The sequence below is a fragment of the Trematomus bernacchii genome, unplaced genomic scaffold, assembly GCF_902827165.1.
Source record: "Trematomus bernacchii unplaced genomic scaffold, fTreBer1.1, whole genome shotgun sequence".
NCBI lineage: Eukaryota > Metazoa > Chordata > Actinopteri > Perciformes > Nototheniidae > Trematomus > Trematomus bernacchii.
The window spans coordinates 229,646-254,585 of NW_022987613.1; the positions used below are offsets into that span (position 1 = coordinate 229,646).

General features: G+C 41.6%; 1 protein-coding gene across 1 annotated transcript in view; it reads left to right on the forward strand.

Moving 5' to 3' along the window:
• LOC117483702 (nucleolar protein 4-like) overlaps positions 1 to 24,940 on the forward strand; it is a 54,605-nt gene that overhangs the window by 16,345 nt on the left and 13,320 nt on the right. Inside the window, exons 2-6 of the mRNA XM_034132058.1 lie at positions 7,063 to 7,218; positions 9,329 to 9,440; positions 13,760 to 13,869; positions 18,527 to 18,671; positions 21,241 to 21,491. Of these exons, the coding sequence (XP_033987949.1) occupies positions 7,063 to 7,218; positions 9,329 to 9,440; positions 13,760 to 13,869; positions 18,527 to 18,671; positions 21,241 to 21,491 (774 nt within the window). The remainder of the gene's footprint in view (positions 1 to 7,062; positions 7,219 to 9,328; positions 9,441 to 13,759; positions 13,870 to 18,526; positions 18,672 to 21,240; positions 21,492 to 24,940) is intronic.

The window sequence follows — 24,940 nt, forward strand, 5'->3', positions numbered from 1 at the left end:
AAACCATGTAGAAATAGTAATACAATAATTAAAAAAAATATGTTTAACTAAAGTAAAAATAGATATGGAAAGAAAGACATTGAGAATAAATATAAAAATGAAATAAGCAGAGGGAGAGATGTGTTGGATCCAAGCTTTGCAGGGAGGGCTTTGTTTGTATTATTCGTCCTTTATATTCATATACATTCATCATACCACATGCCTACATTTACATTTATATTTGACTTGCATTAGCTCCTGGCATAAGGAAACCTCTGAGCAAAATAAATTTATTTTCTCCCTAAATATATGAAAGTTCTGGAGAGGAGATTGATGTTGAGAAACGCCGCGCTCGATGAATAAAAAGTGAAAAGTCTCAGCTCCTTAAATGTGATCTGGATTCTTCGCTCCACTTTTCAATCGCAATCTCAATCTTTATTTATTTATATGGCACATTTAAAAACAACCTCAGCAGACCAACGTGCTGTACAGGGAACACATACAATATAGAATAACACAATGGAAGTCAAATAATAAAAAAGCACAATAACTAGAAACATATAAAAACACATACAAATGTAAAAACTAACCTTAAAGGGGACCTATCATGCAAAATGCACTTTGTGATGTCTTTTATACATAAACATGTGTCCCCGGTGTGTCGGGGAACTCACGCAGCGTCAGAAAATAAAACCCTCTCTCTTTTCCTCCGTACCCACATCTTTTAAAAACGGGGGTACAACGGGCGGATACAGATTTGCTGCCGATATGACGTCATTTCGGATGGTGGACACACAGAGAGTTGCTATCAGAAACAATGCCTGACGTGTTTTGGACGTAATCTCGTCTTTGTTTACATTAGCAAGCCTCGCTAACACTCAGAGCTAACCTGTACTGGAGAGAGCATGTGTTTAAAAAGCAGGAAATAAAAAAAGGAACTCACCTTGTGGTAAACCCGCAAGAGAAAGAGCATTTGAGCTCCATTCTGTTTCAGAAATAATCCTTGATGTGGTTTAGAACATGATGGCGTTTTATCACAGCAGAATTTAAAGGGGACCTATCATGCAAAATGCACTTTTGTACGTCTTTTCTACATGAACATGTGTCCCCGGTGTTCCAGGGAACTCACCAAGTGTCAGAAAACACAACCCTCTCTATTTTCCTCCATACCCAAATCTCTAAAAAAGGGGCTGCAACGGATCTGATAAAAACTGATCCAGATTTGAACACTGTCCTGACGTCAGGACGGTGGCGCTACGGCTATTGGGCCAACTCCACCAATCAGGAGGAGACAGCCACGGCCATTGCCGTTCGAAAGCGCTGGAGACGCTGTAGTACATATGCCAGGCCTGTAGATGGTGCTGTTCTCACTGAATCAACCCTTGCTAAAACAGATCTAAAAAATGTCAAATTGAGCGAAATGAGGCATGGCTAAAATGCATGATCTGTTTGGTATTTTGAAAAAAAAGTATAAATATGCCTTATATAGGTATGGTCCTACACTATATTATTCAAATATAGCATGATAGGTCCACTTTAAGTTTATCTCCGGTAGAATTCTGATCAGGCATTAGCTCCGCCTTCTCTTTTTTTTTTAAAGCTACGGACCCAGAATCAGCGTTTCTCTAACAGGGCTGAAATAGAGGGATATGAGGGATTTCTAAAATGCATGATCTGTTTGGTATTTTGAGCAAAACACATCACAGACATGTTTTTATATATTTATATATCTGAGACCCATAATATATGCCTAAAAATAGCATGATAGGTGACCTTTAAAAGCCGGTGCAAAGAGGTGAGTTTTGAGCTCTTTTGCTGTATTCCTTTGAGTTTTTGACTCAATGCAAGACATCTTTCTGACATTTTATAAGAACCAATAGAGAACATAATCAACAATGAATATAATACTACTTACATACTTTAGTTGCTGCCCTTTTCAACATCAGTACCACGGGCCATACGTCTGTTAAACACCTGAACTTTTGAAAGAACATCCATAACATCTGTTTGCAACTTATATATCAATATTCCAATTACTTGTATATAGACTATTCTGCACTATTGTATCTGTATTATTGTGTTGCACTGTTGGAGGAGCCTGTGACCTCATATTTTCATTGTCACAACTACACTGTAGCTGCTGTACAAATGAAAATAAAAGCCTTGAATCTTGAGTTGTTTGCCGGAGCTAAATCTGAAGGCCAGATCTTGTGGAAAGTGTTTTGTAAACGAGCGTTACGGGGAAAGATGGAGGCAGGGAGCAGAGTGAAAAAGCCCCTTGTGGTGCAGCAGGATGGAGGCCGTTGTCCTGGCGATATCCCACTTCCACGGCGTGTCATATGACCCTTTGCCCAGCCCACCTGCCCGGGAGAAATCAGAAAGCAGTTTCTATGGCGACAGGGTCAGCTGTTTACAGAGGCAGGATGGAGCCAGAGGTGCTGCAGCGTCCTGTGGTTATTTTTAAAACATTTCAGATGCCAGAGACGGAGGTTCGAGACCCAGCTGGGCCGAGAGAGAGAGAGGGGGGGGTTGTTGTAGTAAATGTATCATCATTTAAGTATAACTTCCTTCTCTGGATTGATTTTCCCGCGGTTTGAATTCACATCTAGCTTCTAATTCTCACTTCCTTAGGACAGACAGAAGGCAAGGCAAGTTTATTTATATACAGTAGCACCTTTCAACAGTAGGCAATTCAAAGTGCTTTACAAAAATCAAAGACATTAAGAAAATGGCATTTAAAAAGCAAAGATAATAAAAGAAACATTAAAGGTAGGGTAGGTAAGTTTGAGAAACCGGCTCGAGTGCGCTAGAATTTGAAAATACACAACCGGAGAAAATCTGCCACTTCCTCACAGAGCCCCTCCTCCAACACACACGAACGCGCACATGACCAATGAGGGCACGAGATAAGTTTGTGCACAGATGGAAGGCTGACAGGCAGGTAGGCCATCCAGTTACTTTAGCCGGGCCGGCTAAAATGATTGGTCGTGCTTTTTACAGTACTACAGCTTCCACAGATGATATTTTTTTATGGATTTTTTGTCAAAGCACTTCAGATTTTCATTGCTATCTGGATGTTAAGAGCATTCCATGGAATATAACAACAAGTGTATCTCGAGCCGGTTTCTCAAACTTACCTACCCCACCTTTAAGAGAAAAAATACATGAATAAAAGTTACAGTGCAGTGTGAGAGGAGAGGGGGGGGGGGGGGGGGATAGGATTGTTGTAGTAAATGTATCATCATTTAAGTATAACTTCCTTCTCTGGTTTGATTTCCCCGCGGTTTGAATTCACATCTAGCCTCTAATTCTCACTTCCTTAGGACAGACAGAAGGCAAGGCAAGTTTATTTATATAGCAACTTTCAACAGTAGGCAATTCAAAGTGCTTTACAAAAATCAAAGACATTAAGAAAATGGCATTTAAAAAGCAAAGATAATAAAAGAAACATTAAAAGAAAAAATACATGAATAAAAGTTACAGTGCAGTGTGAGATGTGAATAGTTCAATTAAAAGCAGCGGCAAACAGAAAAGTCTTCAGCCTGGATTTCAAAGTAGTCAGAGTCGCAGCGGACCGGCAGGTTTCTGGGAGTTTGTTCCAGATGTTTTGGAGCATAATAACTGAACTTCTCCAGGTTTAGTTCTGACTCTGAAAGCTGACCTGAAGACCTGAGAGATCTGGATGGTTCATCATTTAGCAGGAGATCAGAAATGTATTTTGGGCCTAAACCATTCAATGCTTTATAAACCAGCAGCAGTGTTTTGAAATCAATTCTTTGAAGGTCGAAGAGAGAACATTGGTTTGTAATTACCATGCATGCAAGTTTCAACCGTCTGGCCAACACTTCCTGTAATGTAAGTTGCCTTTCTGAGACCTTCCTCTTTCCCTTGCTTTCTAGTGTATAAAGTGTTTGTGTTAGGGAATCATTTGCTCAACATTCGACACAGTTCATAATGTTCTCCTCTCACTGTCTCTTTCTCATGGCATAGGTCTACGGCCTTGGGTATTGCTGCTATCTCTCTTAAGGAGGGGCAGCGTGGGCGCATTGTTGTTGCCAGTCTATGACCGAGCACAAGCCGCCATGAGGTAGTTTACTGTTCAGGGACGAAGGTTCCCTGCCGCACATTCTTTCGTATGGACGAGAGCTCTAGTTAGATTCAGGGTCCATATTGTTTAGTCTCGCTGATGAAGAATGTTGATTATTACACTCCGAACTAGTTAAAACCTCCTACCAGAGGAAGGGTGCTTCAGAATTGATTTGGCATCTCAACCGCTGTGTCAACTCGTGGCTCAGGACGTCTTGTGAATTCTCCGGCCGAAGCTCCAAATAAACCGTCAGTGTTTGCCATCAAAGCTCCAGCTCTCCTCGTGTCTCTCTCTGAGTCCTGACTCCATCAAAGCTCCAGCTCTCCTCGTGTCTCTCTGAGTCCTGACTCCATCAAAGCTCCAGCTCTCCTCGTGTCTCTCTCTGAGTCCTGACTCCATCAAAGCTCCAGCTCTCCTCGTGTCTCTCTCTGAGTCCTGACTCCATCAAAGCTCCAGCTCTCCTCGTGTCTCTCTGAGTCCTGACTCCATCAAAGCTCCAGCTCTCCTCGTGTCTCTCTGAGTCCTGACTCCATCAGAGCTCCAGCTCTCCTCGTGTCTCTCTGAGTCCTGACTCCATCAAAGCTCCAGCTCTCCTCGTCTCTCTCTGAGTCCTGTCTCCATCAAAGCTCCAGCTCTCCTCGTGTCTCTCTGAGTCCTGACTCCATCAAAGCTCCAGCTCTCCTCGTGTCTCTCTGAGTCCTGACTCCATCAAAGCTCCAGCTCTCCTCGTGTCTCTCTCTGAGTCCTGACTCCATCAGAGCTCCAGCTCTCCTCGTGTCTCTCTGAGTCCTGACTCCATCAAAGCTCCAGCTCTCCTCGTGTCTCTCTGAGTCCTGACTCCATCAAAGCTCCAGCTCTCCTCGTGTCTCTCTGAGTCCTGACTCCATCAAAGCTCCAGCTCTCCTCGTGTCTCTCTGAGTCCTGACTCCATCAAAGCTCCAGCTCTCCTCGTGTCTCTCTGAGTCCTGACTCCATCAAAGCTCCAGCTCTCCTCGTGTCTCTCTGAGTCCTGACTCCATCAAAGCTCCAGCTCTCCTCGTGTCTCTCTCTGAGTCCTGACTCCATCAAAGCTCCAGCTCTCCTCGTCTCTCTCTGAGTCCTGACTCCATCAAAGCTCCATCTCTCCTCGTGTCTCTCTGAGTCCTGACTCCATCAAAGCTCCAGCTCTCCTCGTCTCTCTCTGAGTCCTGACTCCATCAAAGCTCCAGCTCTCTTCGTCTCTCTCTGAGTCCTGACTCCATCAGAGCTCCAGCTCTCCTCGTGTCTCTCTGAGTCCTGACTCCATCAAAGCTCCAGCTCTCCTCGTGTCTCTCTGAGTCCTGACTCCATCAAAGCTCCAGCTCTCCTCGTGTCTCTCTGAGTCCTGACTCCATCAAAGCTCCAGCTCTCCTCGTGTCTCTCTGAGTCCTGACTCCATCAGAGCTCCAGCTCTCCTCGTGTCTCTCTGAGTCCTGACTCCATCAAAGCTCCAGCTCTCCTCGTGTCTCTCTGAGTCCTGACTCCATCAAAGCTCCAGCTCTCCTCGTGTCTCTCTCTGAGTCCTGACTCCATCAAAGCTCCAGCTCTCCTCGTGTCTCTCTGAGTCCTGACTCCATCAGAGCTCCAGCTCTCCTCGTGTCTCTCTCTGAGTCCTGACTCCATCAAAGCTCCAGCTCTCCTCGTGTCTCTCTGAGTCCTGACTCCATCAAAGCTCCAGCTCTCCTCGTGTCTCTCTGAGTCCTGACTCCATCAGAGCTCCAGCTCTCCTCGTGTCTCTTTGAGTCCTGACTCCATCAAAGCTCCAGCTCTCCTCGTGTCTCTCTGAGTCCTGACTCCATCAGAGCTCCAGCTCTCCTCGTGTCTCTCTGAGTCCTGACTCCATCAAAGCTCCAGCTCTCCTCGTGTCTCTCTCTGAGTCCTGACTCCATCAAAGCTCCAGCTCTCCTCGTGTCTCTCTGAGTCCTGACTCCATCAAAGCTCCAGCTCTCCTCGTGTCTCTCTGAGTCCTGTTTTCCAATTGCTTCAGAAGTTTCCCTCACAGTTTGTATGTTCAGTTGTATGTAGTCAGATCTTTACAAACTTGTTGGTGCAAAGACTCTGTCCTGTCAGCTGGAATAGATGAACTCTGTTAGATGCTTTGACTTTTATTGACTTCATTAAATAACTTTATTAAAAAACAATAACAATAACTTTGCTTTAAACTTCTATTGCTTGCTCACTTCTTACCAAACAGGTTGTGTGTGGAACTTCCTCCACAAGGACGCTTTGTGCTGAGTGTGAAACCACCTGACCCATGAGTCATGTGATCTAAAAATACTTCTGAAGTTGAACTTTATTTAATTTTTTTTTCATGTTTTGTGTAATTGTTTGATTTTCGAAATTTTTCCCAACGTTTTTTTTAAACGTTTGTTGTGTTTAATTGTTGGGTTTCCTGAAATGACTTTAAAAGGTATTCTAAAATAGTTTTTTGTTTTGTAAAATGTTCTTTTGCTTTCTTTGTGTTTTCTGCGACGTCGTGTGTTTTCTGAAATGTTTTAGATTCAAGATTCAAAGGTTGTAATGTCATATGCACATAAGCTACAGTGTAGACATGGTCCCGAGCTCCTCCAACAATGCAACATAGTTATTTTAGACATAAAACAATTAAACTAATTCAAAAATTAAAAAATAGTGCAAGAAAAAGTCAATTTATACGTGATTTTTAAACGTTTGTTTCTGAAATATTTGTCTTTTTGAAAATGTTTGAAATTATTTTAATAAATAAAATTAGCTAATATTCTCCCAGTGTCTGATTTCTTCCTTTAACTCTGCGTTCTTTTGCAATTTGAACTCTGACAAAAGCATTTTTCAATCTCTAACAATCACTTTTAGAGGACGTAGCTCACAAATGGTGCAAAGTCAAAGTTCACCTCACCGTGTTCTCTCCTCATAAATGAAGACTTTAGAACACACGGGTGACCCTGATATCTTTGTGTGAGTCGGGACATTAAACTAATCTCTCTCTGTCTGTGTTTCAGTGCTCAGATGGGAATTCAGCCCAGGACAACTCCTCCCTGAAACGTGTAGCCGTGGTGGAGGACTTCTTCGACATCATCTATGCGATGCACGTGGAGATGGGCGCTGATCCTGGACGAGCCCCAAAACACGCCGGGCAGAAGAAGACGTACAAAGCTGTGAGTAAACCCAACCACATAATAAGAACCAGAGATGGCTAAAGTACACACATCCTTTACTCAAGTAGAAGTACAGATACTCGTGTTTAAAAATACTCTGGTGAAAGTAGAAGTACTGACTAAACTTCTTTACTCAAGTAAAAGTAAAGAGGGCTTTGAAATGTACTTCAGTAAAAAGTACCCATAACTAGCAGCTGTTTTAAAGAGTACCTGACCTCCCTTTATATTAATAGAACAATAATGTCATTGTTAGCTAATGAATGTTTCCATGCTGAACAACGGCAACATGACAACGTTTTCATTGGTCCCTCTTCTTTAGAGAAGACCAGGAAATGATGGATACACGGATCGTGTTTAAAAACCACATATTCTTTTTTCTGTGTTCTTGAATGCACCTTTCACACCAAAGAAAATCCCTCTTATGTGTAAACCTTTCAAATGCAAAGGTGTTATCATCATATGCACAAAGCCGCAGTGTAGAAATTGCAATGAACTTCTTCTGACCTGAGCTCCTCCAACAATGCAACATATATAATAAAATACAAAAATACAAAATAAAATAAAAAAGAAACCTTCTTGGTAATAAATATGATTCTGATGTGGGTTAACAATCGGAGGTGTGGCGTCCTGCAGAATGAGGGTCTTTGTGTGCAGCTGTAGCACAGAGTTGGGGGATGTTAGCAGGACCCCTCACCCCTCAGGATGGGAGACAGATATTCCTCCCGCCCTGTAGAGGTCCTGTCATGTCTCATAGCGTGAACCCTTTTGAGGAGCAGCTTCAGTGGGGCAGGGCATAATATGGAGCTGTCACTGTGGCCTTCTGGGAGCCCAACGCTGCTCTGGGTGGCCTTCTTCCTCTCGGATGGCTTAAGGGCGGGTGGGGGGATCGGTGGCGGCGGGGGGGGGCGGGCACCCTGCTGTGGCTCCATGGTCACGTGAAGGTCGGCGTTTTACAGGGAAATGCCAGAGGGGGGTGAGGGTGAGGAGGGGAGGGTGGCACGGCAGAAACAGAGAGGCAAAGAGGTGGAGATGTCACCTGAGAGAGAGAGAGAGGTGGGAAGTAGTGGAGTACAAATACTTTGTTACTGTACTTAAGTACATGTTTCTGGTATCAGTACTTTACTCCACTACTTATTTTTCTGACAACTTTTTACTTTTACTTCTTACATGTTGAACACAAATACCTGTACTTTCTACTTCTTACATGTTGAACACAAATACCTGTACTTTCTACTTCTCACATGTTGAACCCAAATACCTGTACTTTCTACTTCTCTCATTTTCCAAACAGGCTGGTTCCTTTAGTTTGAATGTGTGTTTGGTGGCGTGATCATTATTATTTAGAGTCATTGCGTGCCTATTGATTTGAACACGATCCGTGTATCCATCATTTCCTGGTCTTCTCTAAAGAAGAGGGACCAATGAAAACGTTGTCATGTTGCCGTTGTTCAGCATGGAAACATTCATTAGCTAACAATGACATTATTGTTCTATTAATATAAAGGGAGGTCAGGTACTCTTTAAAACAGCTGCTAGTTATGGGTACTTTTTACTTATGTACATTTCAAAGCCCTCTTTACTTTTACTTGAGTAAAGAAGTTTAGTCAGTACTTCTACTTTCACCAGAGTATTTTTAAACACGAGTATCTGTACTTCTACTTGAGTAAAGGATGTGTGTACTTTTGCCATCTCTGTGGCTCATTACCATTTCAATTTGAGTCACAGAGGGGACACATGGTGATGAAGAAGAGACATGAAGAAGAGGGGACACATGGTGATGAAGAAGAGACATGAAGAAGAGGGGACACATGTTGATATAGAAGAGACATGAAGAAGAGGGGACACATGTTGATGTAGAAGAGACATGAAGAAGAGGATTTGACATAATAGGTGACCTTTAAAGAGGACAATAACACCATATGCCTTTTTGTTCAGGGCCTCAAACCGTACAAGTGTGACGCTTTTATGAAAACACAATTCATTTCACCTTATCTAGATATCACAAACCACTGACCCCACACTCTCACTCATGCACGAATTAAACGTTTTTTTGCTGCTATTCTTTCTGACTTCCTGCTTGTTGTCCCCCCCCCCCCTCTCCTGTGCTCAGATCGCGGAGACGTACGCCTTCCTGCCCCGAGAGGCGGTGACTCGGTTCCTAATGAGCTGTGGAGAGTGTCAGAAGAGGATGCACATCAACCCCAGCACGGCCGAGTTCAAAGGTACAGACGCACGCTAATTCTGCAGACATCATTAACAGACAGGCTTTTCTTTATAGATCAACCTTTAGGAGAGGATAACGCTCGGATCCTTTGACACACTGACATGGGAAAGGGTTAATTACTGCTCTGTGTTGCATGCTGGGATGTTGGAGACCAATCAACCCTTTAGTGCAACAGGAAGGCGTTATGGTTGCAGGTTTTTATAGAATAATTTAATCAGAATCAGAATCCCTTTATTAGTCCCACAGAGGGGAAATGTACATTGTTACAGCAGAAAGCCAAAGACAGCTTAATGTTAACTAATGGCGCTTTTCCACTGCAGCACGTAGCACGGTTCTTTTTTTTGCTTTTCCACTAGGGCTAGTTCCGGCTCAGGGCTACTTTTTCACCTTTTTTCTGGCTCTCCAAAATCGAGGTTCTTTCCGGGCCAACAACCGGGCTGAGTCGGGCTGAGTATGCTAAACTAGAGAGAGAATCGCTGGCAACTACAACAAAATGAACATATTTGACCGTGATTTAATTGTAATACACGTTTCAAAATGATGCCGAAGTAACAACATACTGATACCGGTTAGTAAAAACCATGAATTAATGCTTTGTCAAGTCTGCAGACAGACGGCAGGCGAAAAACCTTTTAAAATGCGTGTTTTCTGAATGGAGATTGGCTAAGCTAACGCAGTATATGCTCCGACCGTCCACACTCACAACAACGGCCTATACAGACATAAATAAAGCAGCGACTGTATTCACCATGACACAGGCAGTCTGTGGTTTGTACTTGTTTCACTTTTGTCTAGTTTCTGAACAGATATGAGGAGCTGTGAGCTCTGAGTGCTAACAGCTAACGGCTGATGTTGGTTTTGTGTTTCACATTGAAGATGACGTCACGGCTCCGCCTACACTGCGTTACTATAGTTACTACCCCAGCTACTAAACTGTAATGGAAACGCAGCATAAAGTGAGCCTGGCCTACCAAGGCCTAACCATACCGTACTAAGCCGTGCGAGGCCCTGCAGTGGAAATGCGCCATAAGAAGCATGCATACAAATAATATTAAAGACACATCTTGTAACAGTTCTGAAGATATAGCATCCATGTTGCACAGTTATTATTGCAGGATTTGATAGAATAATTTAATCAGAATCAGTACATTTAGAGGAGATGTCGTTGAGTGCTTACAACAAACATATTAACAGGAAATACAAATATAAGAGAGGTCCTTGTTAAAGATCAATTTATCGGGCATATTAATGGCATCTTGCATAACGCAGGCTACACAAAAGTGTGATAGTATTTCACTGAGCCAACGCTCGGAACGACGCTACACTAACCTTGTTTATTTGTATTCATTTATGTAAGTTGATATATTTTCATCGTGTCTCAGAAACAGGTTTTCTTCCTGCTGATGAAGTCTGATATTAAGTGAACTCAAAAAGAGTGGAAATCTGAATTATCTGTTGACTTTTATGGAGATTGACTTAATGGTACAATATGTTACATTCCCGTAGTAAAATGCTTCTTGACTTATGTTAACTTGTTTGTTTAGTCATGGTTAACCCCTAGTTTAATTGTTATATTCTACCAGATGCAAAAAACAACAGCAATAAATCGCCATCATACATCAGCTATTGGCCTTCCCTTTCTCTAAATATTGAGGCAGGGGCTCAGTCAGTAGGGGCTTGGGCTGTGAGCTGTAGGATCACCGGTTCAAGTCCCCGAACAGACTTAAATATGGAGTGTGGACTGCTACTTGGAGAGGTCCCAGTTCACCTTCTGCCCTGCCGTGTTGCCCTTGAGCAAGGCACCGGACATCCCCCTTCCCCCCTCACTCCCATTGCCCCCCGGGCGCTGTACAACAATACTAGACTCCTGGTACTAGGATGGGTTAAAAGCAGAGAGCACATTTCACTGTGTGCTGTGTGCTCTGCATGAGAGACCATTACAGAGGGTTTCATCCCTCACAATATTATTATATTATTAATCCATTATTAAATATTTAAAACAAGTCAAGAACATAAATGTAAAATATAAAAATTACAATATAAATACTAAAGTAGTAGCTACAGTATGACAGCTGTGTAGTAAAGTTCACAGTAAAGAGAATATCTACAGGGATAAAAGTCCAACATGTACGTTAATAATTCATCATAGCAGTCATAGAAACGTCTTTTCTGTTTGTTTGTTTCATGCGATAACGTCCTGTTAACACGTTATATGACCTGATGTGTGCTTTTAGGTGTTTTGATATTGAACATTCATTAATAAAACATATTTTGTGTAAATATATATATTTATATGGTATCCATCCCCTGCATGTTGTAACAAAGCCTCTAGAGGACGATCTATTCACTGAACTGACCCCAGAGTCCCTCTAGTGTTCGCTGAGGGGACTGCAGCGGGGGTTATAACATTATAAGATCAGATCAGACTTTATTGATCCCAAATTGGGAAATGTTTGCATTGCAGCAGCATAAAGAACAACAAAATAAAACGAGGCATTGCACAGAAGAGTAGAAATAAACAATTCTAGACATTAAACATCTCAAATTAGAATTAAAACAGCATTAAAAAGTAGAAAATATACAGTAGACCGTGAAGATAAAACATATATAAACTCTGACAATAAAACACTATTGAAGAGCTTTAGACACAATATAAAGCTGGATATTATTTACATTATTATACTGTATGGTGACAGTTCAATAGGTAAAAGATACCATGTTGAAACGTTGACTACTTAACCCTTGAGTTGTGTTCGAAAGCTGTCACCGTTCATGGTGTTCGCGGGTCAGTTTTGACCCATGATTTATCTCAGTCCAAAACACTGAAAAATAAAGACTATCATCCAATATTGTTTTAACTACATCATAACTAACTTATAATGCATTCATAACCGTACAATCCTGTTGTCATTTAATGTTATGGCCCCAAAACTCATTACACCACATATTGCACACGTGCATGTGTGAGTTCAGGTTCAAGTGTTAGTGTACATATTCTTTGAGAAAGGTGGAGTTCCCGTGGGGGGAGGGGGGCAGAGGGAGGGGAGACCAGGTGCATGTTGAGAAACATTATTGTTACAGTGGATGAAGGGGGGGGGGGGCGTCTAAAGTCAAAGATGAATCTTGATTGGGCCAAATTTGACCCCGAGTCACCCACAACAATTCTGCCAGACCCCAACACCAAATTATACACTTTCTTTTTTTGGAGACCTTCAGGCTTGGCAAACATTTTCAAAATCAGTTCTGTAGTGTTTATATAGCTGTTGTGGAGGATATCATGAAGCCTTGTTCAGATACAAGAAACTAGAGCGTAGTTCTTATATCATTTTAACTTGAAGCGGGTCACGGGAGACCCGAACACAACATAAGGGTTAATATAAATAATTTATATTGAAGGGAAAGGCAAACACATGAATAAATGGACAGGGATAGTTCAAATCAACTAATTAAGAGCTATCTTTGATGAATACAAAACATATATTTTATTATTAAATGACATTTATTCAGTATTTTGTCTTTTTTTCTTAACATATCTGTATTTTTTTAACTTTTTGTTGATTTCCACCGAATGTCTCTTTATGTCTGTTTTGTATTTCTTATGTTTGCTTTTTGAATTTTACGTTTGCTTGTTTGTTTTATTCTTATACTCCTCATTAATGCATATGAGGCGAGAAAACTAGAGATTTTATCATTGATATTTTTAAATCTTGTGTGGGGGTTAGGGTCAGGACGGATCCCATGTCTTTTTATCTGCAAACTAACAGGTATTAATAAACAACCTGACCCTGTCTTCATCGTGCAAACAGACCCAGTCCTCTATTTATCTGTGCTAAATACCATGTTTGGTTGTTTATGGAGCAGTGGCGGTTCTAGACTCATTTTACCGGGCCAATCATTTAATGAGAGGGGGCCATTGAATGCAGGATGAAGGAGATTTTAACATTTAGCATTATTGTTTTTTAGTAACATAGTTTGTGTCACTGACTTTAAAAAAAAAAAATGTTTGGTTACTTTGGCCCAAGATACAGAACATTAAAATAAGTTTGGGGTAAAAAATACATTATTTCACAACATGTTATAGTCACAACATTTGTTTCAGTGACTTAGTTTCCACTAAATTACATGACTGAAAAAAGCAGAGTAACTTAGTAACGAAAAGGAATTGCATTATCATAGATGTATTCTTTTGGGGGGGTCCAAGCTCCGTGTTGCAGGGGCACCGTGGCTCCATGCTGGAGGTATGGGGATTATAGTGGAATTATTCGATATTTCTTTGTATATTTTTGTGTGTGTAATGTGTGTGTTTCTCTTCCTCAGAGAACGACAGGCCCACCTCCCTGGTCCCGGACCTGATCGACTACAACATGCCGCTCACTGCCACCTACCTGAAGCAGATGAAGCTGCAGTGCATGACGCCCACCGAGAGGGTGAGTGTTCTCTGATGGATTCATTAGATAAACAACATCTGCTTTTTAACTAAGTAATCACATTTGTATTTGTCAGGGAATCCTTTGCCCTGCATGTCCTCCTCCTTCGCCCTCTGACGCAGATGCTCCAACCTTGGGCAGCATGCTATCTCCCTTAAGGAGGGGCTGCCCTAGCATTTTGTTGGTGTTACCAGTTTGTGACCGGGCAGCTGTCGGTCAGAGATATTGTTGTGGGACACCTGGAACACATCCTTCTCGGGTGTAGATGACCCCGAGCCATAAGCGACAACAAATGTGATTCAGTGTCCTCAGCTGTTTAGTCTAACTAATGAAGAAGGTTGATTATTACACTCTGAACTAGTTAATCATACGAGAGGTAGAGTGCTTCAGAATTGATTGTGGCGTCTCAACCGTGTGGTCAGACCGTGGCCCGTGACATGTCTTGTGAATTCTCCGGCCGAAGCTCCAAATAAACCGTCAGTGTTTGCCACCAAAGCTCCAGCTCTCCTCGCGTCTCTCTGAGTCCTGTTTACAATTGCTTCAGAAGTTTCCCTCACAGTATTGACTGGAACAAATCCTCTGGTTCATTGTCTTTTTGTCTCACGGAGGAGAATCACTTGGTGCAGAGAGAATCAAATCTTTCTTCTACCTATCTTTTTTTTTTATTATTGGTACATTTTTAGTTGTTTGTTGTTGATTTTTTGGGCCATTTATCTTTTATAACATGTCCTCTTTAATCCTAATAGAAAGAAAACATCCATAATTTACATTTAGGCGTTTGTTTTACTAACTATCAGTTTGTTTGCGTCGGGCGGTGGTGGCGAAGTCCATAGGGACTTGGCTTGGCAACCAGTTCAAGTCCCGGAAAGACCAAGTGCTACCGAGGTGTCCCTGAGCAAGGCACCGTCCCCTACACTGCCCCCCCGTACATAATGGCAGCCCCTGCTCCTAACACTAGGATGGGTCAAATGCAGAGAAACCGTTTTGTTACATAGTACCTGTACTACGTGATGACAATAAGTTGAATCTTCTTCTTCAATCTTCAATCATCTTCAATTTCTCCTAAATTCATACAAGTTTTTATGGCAGTGTTTTAGGATTAGTGATTTGTGATATCTGTTATTTATTTACTCTATTCACCTGTAGGGTGTACAACAGATATTCATATTACATTACAGATCTTTAAAGTCCGTTTCCTCTCCTCCTCTCTCAGCAGAAATATCTCACACACACCAAATTCTCCACTTTCATTCCTCTGTATATTCTGGAGCTTTCTACACCATTCACACACTCATTTACACACACTTTTTTACCCAAACACATGCAGAAAAGGTCGTCTTTATAGGCAGTATTTACAGTGTGTTACATAGAGATTACACATTATGACATATTTACTAACATAACACCTAATTTGCATATTTAAACATAACATTTCAGAAAACTTGTAATACAAAAAAGAATTGTGTTAATGTCAGTAATGAAGTGGGGAAGTTTCATGGTGATATCTATTAGTGCATTATTTTACCCTATTCGCCTGTAGTGTGTACAAGAGATATTAATATTACATTACAGATCTTTAAAGGCCGTTTCCTCTCCTCCTCTCTCAGCAGAAATATCTCACACACACCAAATTCTCCACTTTCATTCCTCTGTATATTCTGGAGCTTTCTACACTCATTCACACACACTTTATTACTAAAAACATGCAGAAAAGGTGTTTTTTATGGACATATTTTCTGTTTCATGGAGTGATGCAAAGACATCCTCTCTGTTAAACCCTTTGACTAAAATGTCAACAACATGACACAACAAAATGTAACACTTGTAATACAAAATATAATTGTGTTAATGTCAGTATTGAAGAGGGGAAGTTTCATGGTGATATCCGTACGTTTATTTTCTTACCCCATTCACCTTTAGTGTCTCCTCCCTGCTGATGGGGGAGGAGCGCTGAGTTAAATCAGGATTATAATGACGTTGTGTGAGAGACCCCTCCCATGTTTGGCTGTCACAGAAACCCTCAGAAACCCCCGTCAGTAAAGTGAAGGCAGCGCGATGATAATGTAGAACCTCACTGGCACATAATTAGGATTATCCGGAACAATGACCCGGACTGAGATCTGTGGGTGAGTACAAATTAAAATCGCTGTCGGTCTCATCTGTGTGCAACGAGAATAATTTAATAATTAACATCACGAGAGGTTTATTGTACGTGTTGCAGGAGACTTGGGGGTTTAGTTAGAGTGCAGCAGCAGAAGGTTTGGTTTGTTGATAACAACTGATCAGAGGAGGGTTTGTGGATGAATCTGAAACATTGTATGCAGAAGTGATTGATACAGTACATTTTATAGAGAAATAAACGATATGAAGTGGTGAAAACATGCCTGATATTTGTTTTCCATTACATTACATAATATTACATTACATTACATGTCACTTGTTAGACGCTTTTATCCAAAGCGACTTACATACTCAATACTGTGGACAATCACCACAGGAGCAATTTGGGGTGAAGTGTCTCAGGGACACAACGACATGCTGACTGCAGTGGGGTTTGAACCTGTGCTCCCTGATTTAAAGTTCAGCACACTAAGTGCAGCACACTAACCCACTGAGCCACACATATATTTTATTCGTTGTTGTTACTAACTTTCAAAAATGATGCAAACTGTTTTTTTGGATAGATTTTTTAAATAAAAGTCGCTTCTCACAAAACTGTTAAAAACGTCTGAAGATATATTTGATCTCAACATCTTAATTGATGGAACGAGCAAGTTTATATATTTACATTCTGTAAGTTTACTCTTTAAGTGCTACAGCTTAAGTTTTTTGTATTATATACTAAGATTAACGAAAAGCAGCAAATCTTTGTAAATGTTTCCCATATTCGCTTAAAATACGACTCAAACAGGAGATAGATGTTTTTAGATAATGTTACTTTGCTAAAAACTTCTAGAAGAATAATTGATGTGGTATAGTAACGCTTAGCAAGTCTATTCTAGCAGCAAAGTGCTTCAACTTTATTGTTTGTGGGTCAGTTTTAAAAGTAAATCTGAGAAAATGTAAATGAAGCATAGACATTAGTAATGCTGCGTTTCTTAATGCTTAGAAACTCTAATTAAAGACTCTCCTCCCCGTTGTCTCCCACTCTTTCTTAATTGCTCAATTTAAACTCTTTATCATTTCCCCCGGTGTTTCACTTCTGTTTGTGTGCTCGGATAACGAGATTATATTCATCACGCAGTCGTAGTTTTCCTGCCAGCTGAGAGAGAAGTCAGTGTTTCTGTGAGCAGGAAGAAAACTGTTGGCGGATATCATTTCTGTAGTTTGGAGCCAAAAAGCTCAGCGTTTGAATAGTTTGTGAGATTATTCCTCTGCTAATCCTCCTGGTTTAAATCATATTTGTGTTACGCTACAACAAACATCTTAAGGGTCTCTACGTAACAGAGTTACAAATAGCACACTTACAGATTTAAGGAGGAAATATCCTGCTCATGTTCAAGTGTATATCAGTATGTAGTGTCTCTGCTTTAAAGAGTCCTCTCTTGCTGATGTTCAGGTGTATATCAGTATGTAGTGTCTCTACTTTAAAGAGTCCTCTCCTGCTGATGTTCAGGTGTATATCAGTATGTAGTGTCTCTGCTTTAAAGAGTCCTCTCTTGCTGATGTTCAGGTGTATATCAGTATGTAGTGTCTCTACTTTAAAGAGTCCTCTCCTGCTGATGTTCAGGTGTATATCAGTATGTAGTGTCTCTACTTTAAAGAGTCCTCTCCTGCTGATGTTCAGATGTATATCAGTATGTAGTGTCTCTACTTTAAAGAGTCCTCTCCTGCTGATGTTCAGGTGTATATCAGTATGTAGTGTCTCTACTTTAAAGAGTCCTCTCCTGCTGATGTTCAGGTGTATATCAGTATGTAGTGTCTCTACTTTAAAGAGTCCTCTCTTGCTGATGTTCAGGTGTATATCAGTATGTAGTGTCTCTACTTTAAAGAGTCCTCTCTTGCTGATGTTCAGGTGTATATCAGTATGTAGTGTCTCTACTTTAAAGAGTCCTCTCCTGCTGATGTTCAGGTGTATATCAGTATGTAGTGTCTCTACATGTCTCCATGCTTTAATGTTCAAAAAGCTCTTTATTTTTCTCATACTGCCTGTGCTGCAGCACCTCTTTTCACCCTCTGTCTGAAACCAGAGCCCAGTCTGCTCTGATTGGTTAGCTGGCCGGCTCTGTTGTGATTGGTCAACCGCTTAGAGATGTCCCGCCCCCTTAGCCTATCACGTACATTGTGTTGGAGCCAGTCTTTGTTGAGGGTTATCTGGGTTAGCTGTGATCGTAAAAGTCATGAGAGTGAATTATTTGGTGTATGGAGAAAAGAGGAGGGGACCCAGGATGGAGCCCTGTGGGACACCAGTGATTAGTCTGACACAGTTGTATAAACGTGGTGCCAGTTAAATGTATACACATGTACATGATAGGGTTTTAAGCTAGTTGCCAGAACTTTGAAAAACAGTGTGACCATGAGATGCAAAGATACACAATGTTCCTTCTTCATTTTATCTCGGGATAAAAGAAAAACTCTGTTGTTTGATGTGAAAGCGTGAAGAGACCTCCCTCTTCCTGCACATCCTCTCACAGTTTCTCCCTTCTCCTCCCGTCAGGATGACAGTTCTGTGAGCAGCGAGGACATGATGAACGGCGTTGAGTCCACATGGATCGCCTCTCAACCGCCGGCAGTGCCTGAACCAAGCCCGACTAACGGAGAGAGAGTCAGCAACCAAACGTCCGCCGTTAAAGAAGAGGACGGTAAGACAAACTGTTTATCCTCCTTTTTCTTGAGTTTTATTTACATCTAAATAGAGGGGGTCAGTGATGACATATTTTTGTAGGCCTACCCAGAAGTAAGCATTGCAAGGTTCCCCTCGACAAAAAGCCAACGGGATTTTTCAATTGGAAGTCAGGTCACATGACTTCACGTCGCCACCGCTAAGCTAAAGGTGGCTAATGTTGGGCTATAAAGGAACTACAGCATGGTCACATGACTTCACGTCACCACCGCTAAGCTAAAGGCAGCTAATGTTGGGCTATAAAGGAACTACAGCACGGTCACATGACTTCACGTCACCGCCGTTAAGCTAAAGGCAGCTAATGTTGGGCTATAAAGCAACTACAGCATGGTCACATGACTTCACGTCACCACCGCTAAGCTAAAGGCGGCTAATGTTGGGCTATAAAGCAACTACAGCATGGTCACATGACTTCACGTCACCACCGCTAAGCTAAAGGCGGCTAATGTTGGGCTATAAAGCAACTACAGCATGGTCACATGACTTCACGTCACCACCGCTAAGCTAAAGGCGGCTAATGTTGTCCGTGATGCCATTTAATCATCTCATTTCGACACTTGTTAGAAACGTTTTTAAATTCAACAGTGGGGTATTTACTAACGTGTTTTATGTCGTTGAACAAAATGTTAAAATCTCTGCAGCTTCGGTTAACCTCAAACCTTATTTCAGGCCAACCAAAAACACATTCAGAAAACCATTGACTTCCAGATGATGGAACCCGAAGTGCTAAAATGCTAACACATTTCTGGGGTTTTAAGACTCATTCCTATACCATTCTAGTTTGAGAGAAGGTTGCAGATCAGTGTCACATAGGAACAGCTTGGCCTATTCTTAGTGGACTAATCCAGAATAAATCCACTCTTACATGAAGGTGGGGGGGGGGATCAACACAGCCCCAATCCATTGTGCCCCCCTCTGTGTCGGGGTTTACAGAAGTGGGACAAAGGCCTTCAACGATTAGGATAGAAAAGACACAGATATGGAGAATATATGTTTCTGGGGGACGTTTAAAGGTGGGGAACAGATACAGTATATGGTGGGAATATGCAGGAATCAGCACATGGATATAAACTGGGTTAAAAAGCAGGAAGTGACCGTTCCCCTCCCCCGACAGTCCCTCCGTCAAGCTGTGTTATATATATCAAATATAGTGTATTTTGCACGCATTTAAGACTGCATACAATCCAATAAATATGTCAGAGGAGATCAGAAGCTCCCCTTTACTAACGGAGAGAACAAACAATAACAAAACCATAAAACTAAGCTAAAAAATGTGCGGGAAAGTCTTGGAGATAGTGAAATAAGGTCTGTGGTTAAAACAAGCTGAAGAGATTTTAACATTTTGTTCCGTGCTGTAGTCAGTTACTTCACAAATCATGAAGTGTTGTTAATATGTGGAGATTATCCTGCTGAACAAAACCTGTAAGTATAATAAATGTGTGTTAGCCACAGAAATTATTATCTGCAATAATCCAAAATCAATCAATCAATCAAAGTTTATTTATATAGCCCAATATCACACATTTTACACTTAGCTCAGGGGGCTTGTTATACAGTTTGTACAGAATATGAATATGACATCCTCTGCCCTTGGACCCTCACATTGGACAAGGAAACACCCCCAAAGAAACCCCCCAGTTAATGTGAGAAAGGTTATAAACCACGGGGAGAAAAACAGAGAAGGATCCCTCTCAGGACGGACAGACGTGCAATAGATGTTGTGTGTAAATTAAAAAGATAATACATTTACAACATAGGTAGTCCAAATGCTTGTAAAAATCATGTGTCTATTTAAGAAGATGGATCCAGGTGGATGTCAACAATCCACTCGGTGCCATCATAATCCAAAAACCCAATGGAAGAATCCCAGTGGGTTTTTGTCCAGTTAGCAGTTGTGATGCTAACTTCCAGGCGGGTCTACAGTAATACTTCACCACTGCATCGCTCTACTGGTTTTGACAGTTGACCCCAATACACGAGGCAGGAAGCCCCCTCCCCCCTGCAGAAAATATGATGCTTTTTGCAGTAAACAAACCCACATTAACGCTGTCAAATACTTGCACTAGGGCTATTTTATCTGTTGTATTGTGTTGCACTGTTGGAGGAGGAGCCTGTGATCTAAGATTTTTATTGACATAACATTTAAAAAAAAAACACAAAACACATTTGTATAATTTAGCCTTTTAGGAAGCAAACTCCTACTCTCTGCTGCACTTTCTCATGCATTGCGATGCACTTTAACCTATCACCTGATTGTGTGTTGAATCGTTGTACCTTTAATCTAAATGTATTTTTTATATGTCTACTCCATGCTATTTTTAGTTTGTTTTTATGTCTTTTACTGGTAACTGTATGCTGTGTTATATACGTTTTCTGTGAAATGTCTACGTGAAGCACCTTGAACTGCACTTATTGTATGAAAGGTGCTATACAAATAAAGATTATTATTATTATAACTCCACTGTAGCTATGTTTAAATGACAATAAAGCCTTGAATCTTGAATCTTGAATCCTCTTACCCCCGTCAGACGATGAGTCCTCTGAGAGCGGCAGTGCCCCCGGGCTGCCGCCCCCCGAGGGTCCGCACCCCCCCCCAGATGGAGGGGAGGTGACGGAGAACGGGCTGAATGCCCCTCTGGACTTCAGCACTTCCTCGCCCTCCTCCTCCTCTGAGGACCAGCAGCCGGTCAACCTGAGCGACAGACTGCTGCCGGCGGGAGGGTCGCCAACAAACAACAGGAAGTTCCCCGTCAAAACAGAGTACAACAACAACAACAAGGTGAGGAGTTGTTGTTATTGTGATGTGCTCTTTACATGATCTGTTCAATTCTAAGGATTTCTCACATTGTGTTGATGCTACGTTTGATTATGCATGATATCCAGGTCTCACTCTCTGAAGGTTAATGTAGGTTTGGTCTTTAGATTGCAAAGAAATCGCAGTTTGGACAACAATGTATGTGTATTTCTCTAGGGAAGATGCAATGGAAAGCTCCATGAATGCCAATAATTGACTTTGTAGATAGAGTTAGGGTTAGGGTTAGTGAAAGAACTAGTGTTGTAGTCGAGACCACCTTATCCGAGACCAAGACATTACCAAGACCGGAGAGTAGCAAGACCAAGACAAGACAGAGACTTTAAGAGGTCGAGACCAAGACAAGACCAAGACCAAGTCAAGACCAAGACTTTAAGAGGTCGAGACCAAGACAAGACCAAGACCAAGACCAGACCAAGACTTTAAGAGGTGGACACCAAGACAAGACCAAGACCAAGTCAAGACCAAGACTTTAAGAGGTCGAGACTAAGTCAAGACCAAGACTTTAAGAGGTCGGGACCAAGACAAGACCAAGACCAAGACAAGACCAAGACTTTAAGAGGTCGAGACCAAGACAAGACCAAGACTAAGTCAAGACCAAGACTTTAAGAGGTCGAGACTAAGTCAAGACCTTAAGAGGTCGAGACCAAGACTTTAAGAGGTCGGGACCAAGACTTTAAGAGGTCGAGACCGAGACCAAGTCAAGAACAAGACTATAAGAGGTCGAGACCAAGTCAAGACCAAGACTTTAAGAGGTCGAGACCAAGTCAAGACCAAGACTTTAAGATGTCGAGACCAAGACAAGACCAAGACTTTAAGAGGTCGAGACCAAGACAAGACCAAGACTTTAAGAGGTCGAGACCAAGCCAAGACCCAGACTTTAAGAGGTCGATACCAAGTCAAGACCAAGACTTTTAAGAGGTCGAGACCAAGACAAGACCAAGACTTTAAAAGGTCGAGACCAAGTCAAGACCTTAAGAGGTCGAGAAGAAGACAAGACCAATACTTTAAAAAGGTCTAGACCAAGTCGAGACCAAGACTTTAAGAGGTCGAGACCAAGTCGAGACCAAGACTTTAAGAGGTCGAGACCAAGTCAAGACCAAGACTTTAAGAGGTCGAGATTAAGACAAGACCAAGACTTTAAGAGGTCGAGACTAAGTCAAGACCAAGACTTTAAGAGGTCGAGAACATGACAAGACCAAGACTTTAAGAGGTCGAGACCAAGCCAAGACCAAGACTTTAAGAGGTCGAGACCAAGTCAAGACCAAGACTTTAAGAGGTCGAGACCAAGTCAAGACCTTAAGAGGTCAAGACCAAGACTTTAAGAGGACGAGACCAAGTCAACACCAAGACTTTAAGAGGTCGAGACCAAGTCAAGACCAAGACTTTAAGAGGACGAGACCAAGACAAGACCAAGACTTTAAGAGGTCAAGACCAAGACTTTAAGAGGACGAGACCAAGTCAACACCAAGACTTTAAGAGGTCGAGACCAAGTCAAGACCAAGACTGCTATGAATCCAACACTACATGATACACTTAAAATACCATGTGTAAGATACCATAGTCAACTTGATCTGAAAAATCCACATCATCATAAAAAGACACACATACGTAAGATATAAATTCAACTTCATCAGATTTATTCCAAAAGTTATCCTTTTCATATAAAAACAGTAACATATGGCGCGTTTCCACTACAGCGCGGAGCACGGTTTAACCTGTTTCACACCTTCCCCTCGGTACCGGGCGGATAAACGCGTCATTTGCAGGAAACAACGTCTAAGGAATCTTAATATTGAATAAAACTATGAATGTGTTATATCCATGTAACGGGAAGAAACTCAGCTAACTGATCTTTTTAATTTTTTTCTTTTAAAAAAAACCCCACATTGCTAGCACTCAGCCTCTGAATTAGCCTCAAGCGAAAAAAACGTAACATACTAAGGCAACTAAACTCACTCTAACTCCCTTATTACTTATCCTAGATGCACAACCAACCACTCTTTTTTGGTGTCCTGGAGACACTGAATCTACCGGTGCCCTCCTCAACACTCAGTGATAAACATTCGCGACGCTCTAAACGAAAGCGTACATCATCACATGTGGAGCTAAGAAGCTAAACACGTAAATATGGCTTACCTTGGTCAAAAGTGGTCTTCAATGGCATTAAAACGATAAAAAAACGATGCTGCAGTTAATCCATAGGTTCATCCTATGTGTCTGTGCCTTCTATGAAATTATTTCTGATAATCCATAAGCAATACAACTGCGTTTTAGTTTCCAAACTCCAGAAGGAGACATTCCTCTACTTTGGTTTCGTTTTCCACACGCGAAGCAACCACATTTTTTCTTTACAACGTGTCTGGGTGGGAGCCTCCCCCTTCGATTCTATTGGCTCTAACGGTCACAAGGGTATGTCAACCAACCAAATCGAGCAAGGGGGGCCAGAGATAGGTCAAATCCACCCAAATGACCCCAGATGGCCCAGTTTTTGGCTAAATCTCTCTAAAAAGGTCAAATTTCACTTGTTTTGCATCAATCTTGATACAGGGTACTTATTATATGTTGTACTTTGGATTCCTAAAGCTTTTAGTCTACTAACCCATCATCCAAGGGTAGTTTTCACTATCTGTAAAAAATAATTTTTGGACGGACACTATAATTTAGTTTTTTACTATGTAAAATCTGAATTTTCTTTAAAATAAAAAACATTTATATTGATTCTGACACTTCTACATCCAACTCACAGGTTTATCATTACTTTGAGAACAAAGATTATTAATTTAACCCTTTTAGAAGGGAAGATATGGTCATTTGTTCTGGGAATGTCATTTTCGAGCCTGAGACCTGAAAAACAGGCTCAGAGTGGAACAGGTTAAGAGGGCTGTGACGTCAGCGGCCCGTCTTTGGTTGCGTTTCCACTTGGCCTAGTACCGGCCGGCGGGTCCTAATTCACAGTTTTTCTGGCCTCATAAAATCGCGGGTCTAGGGCCAGAGACAACGAGGCTGAGTCGGGCTGAGTATGCTAAACTAGAGAGAGCATCGCTGGCAAGGGGGCTACAACTACAACAAGATGGACATATTTGACCGTGATTTAATTGTAATACACGTTTCAAAATGATGCCGAAGTAACAACATACTGATACCGGTTAGTAAAAACCATGAATTAATGCTTTGTCAAGTCTGCAGACAGACGGCAGGCGAAAAACCTTTTAAAATGCGTGTTTTCTAGATGGAGATTGGCTAAGCTAACGCAGTATATGCTCCGACCGTCCACACTCACAACAACGGCCTATACAGACATAAATAAAGCAGCGACTGTATTCGCCATGACACAGGCAGTCTGTGGTTTGTACTTGTTTAACTTTTGTCTAGTTTCTGAACAGATATGAGGAGCTGTGAGCTCTGAGTGCTAA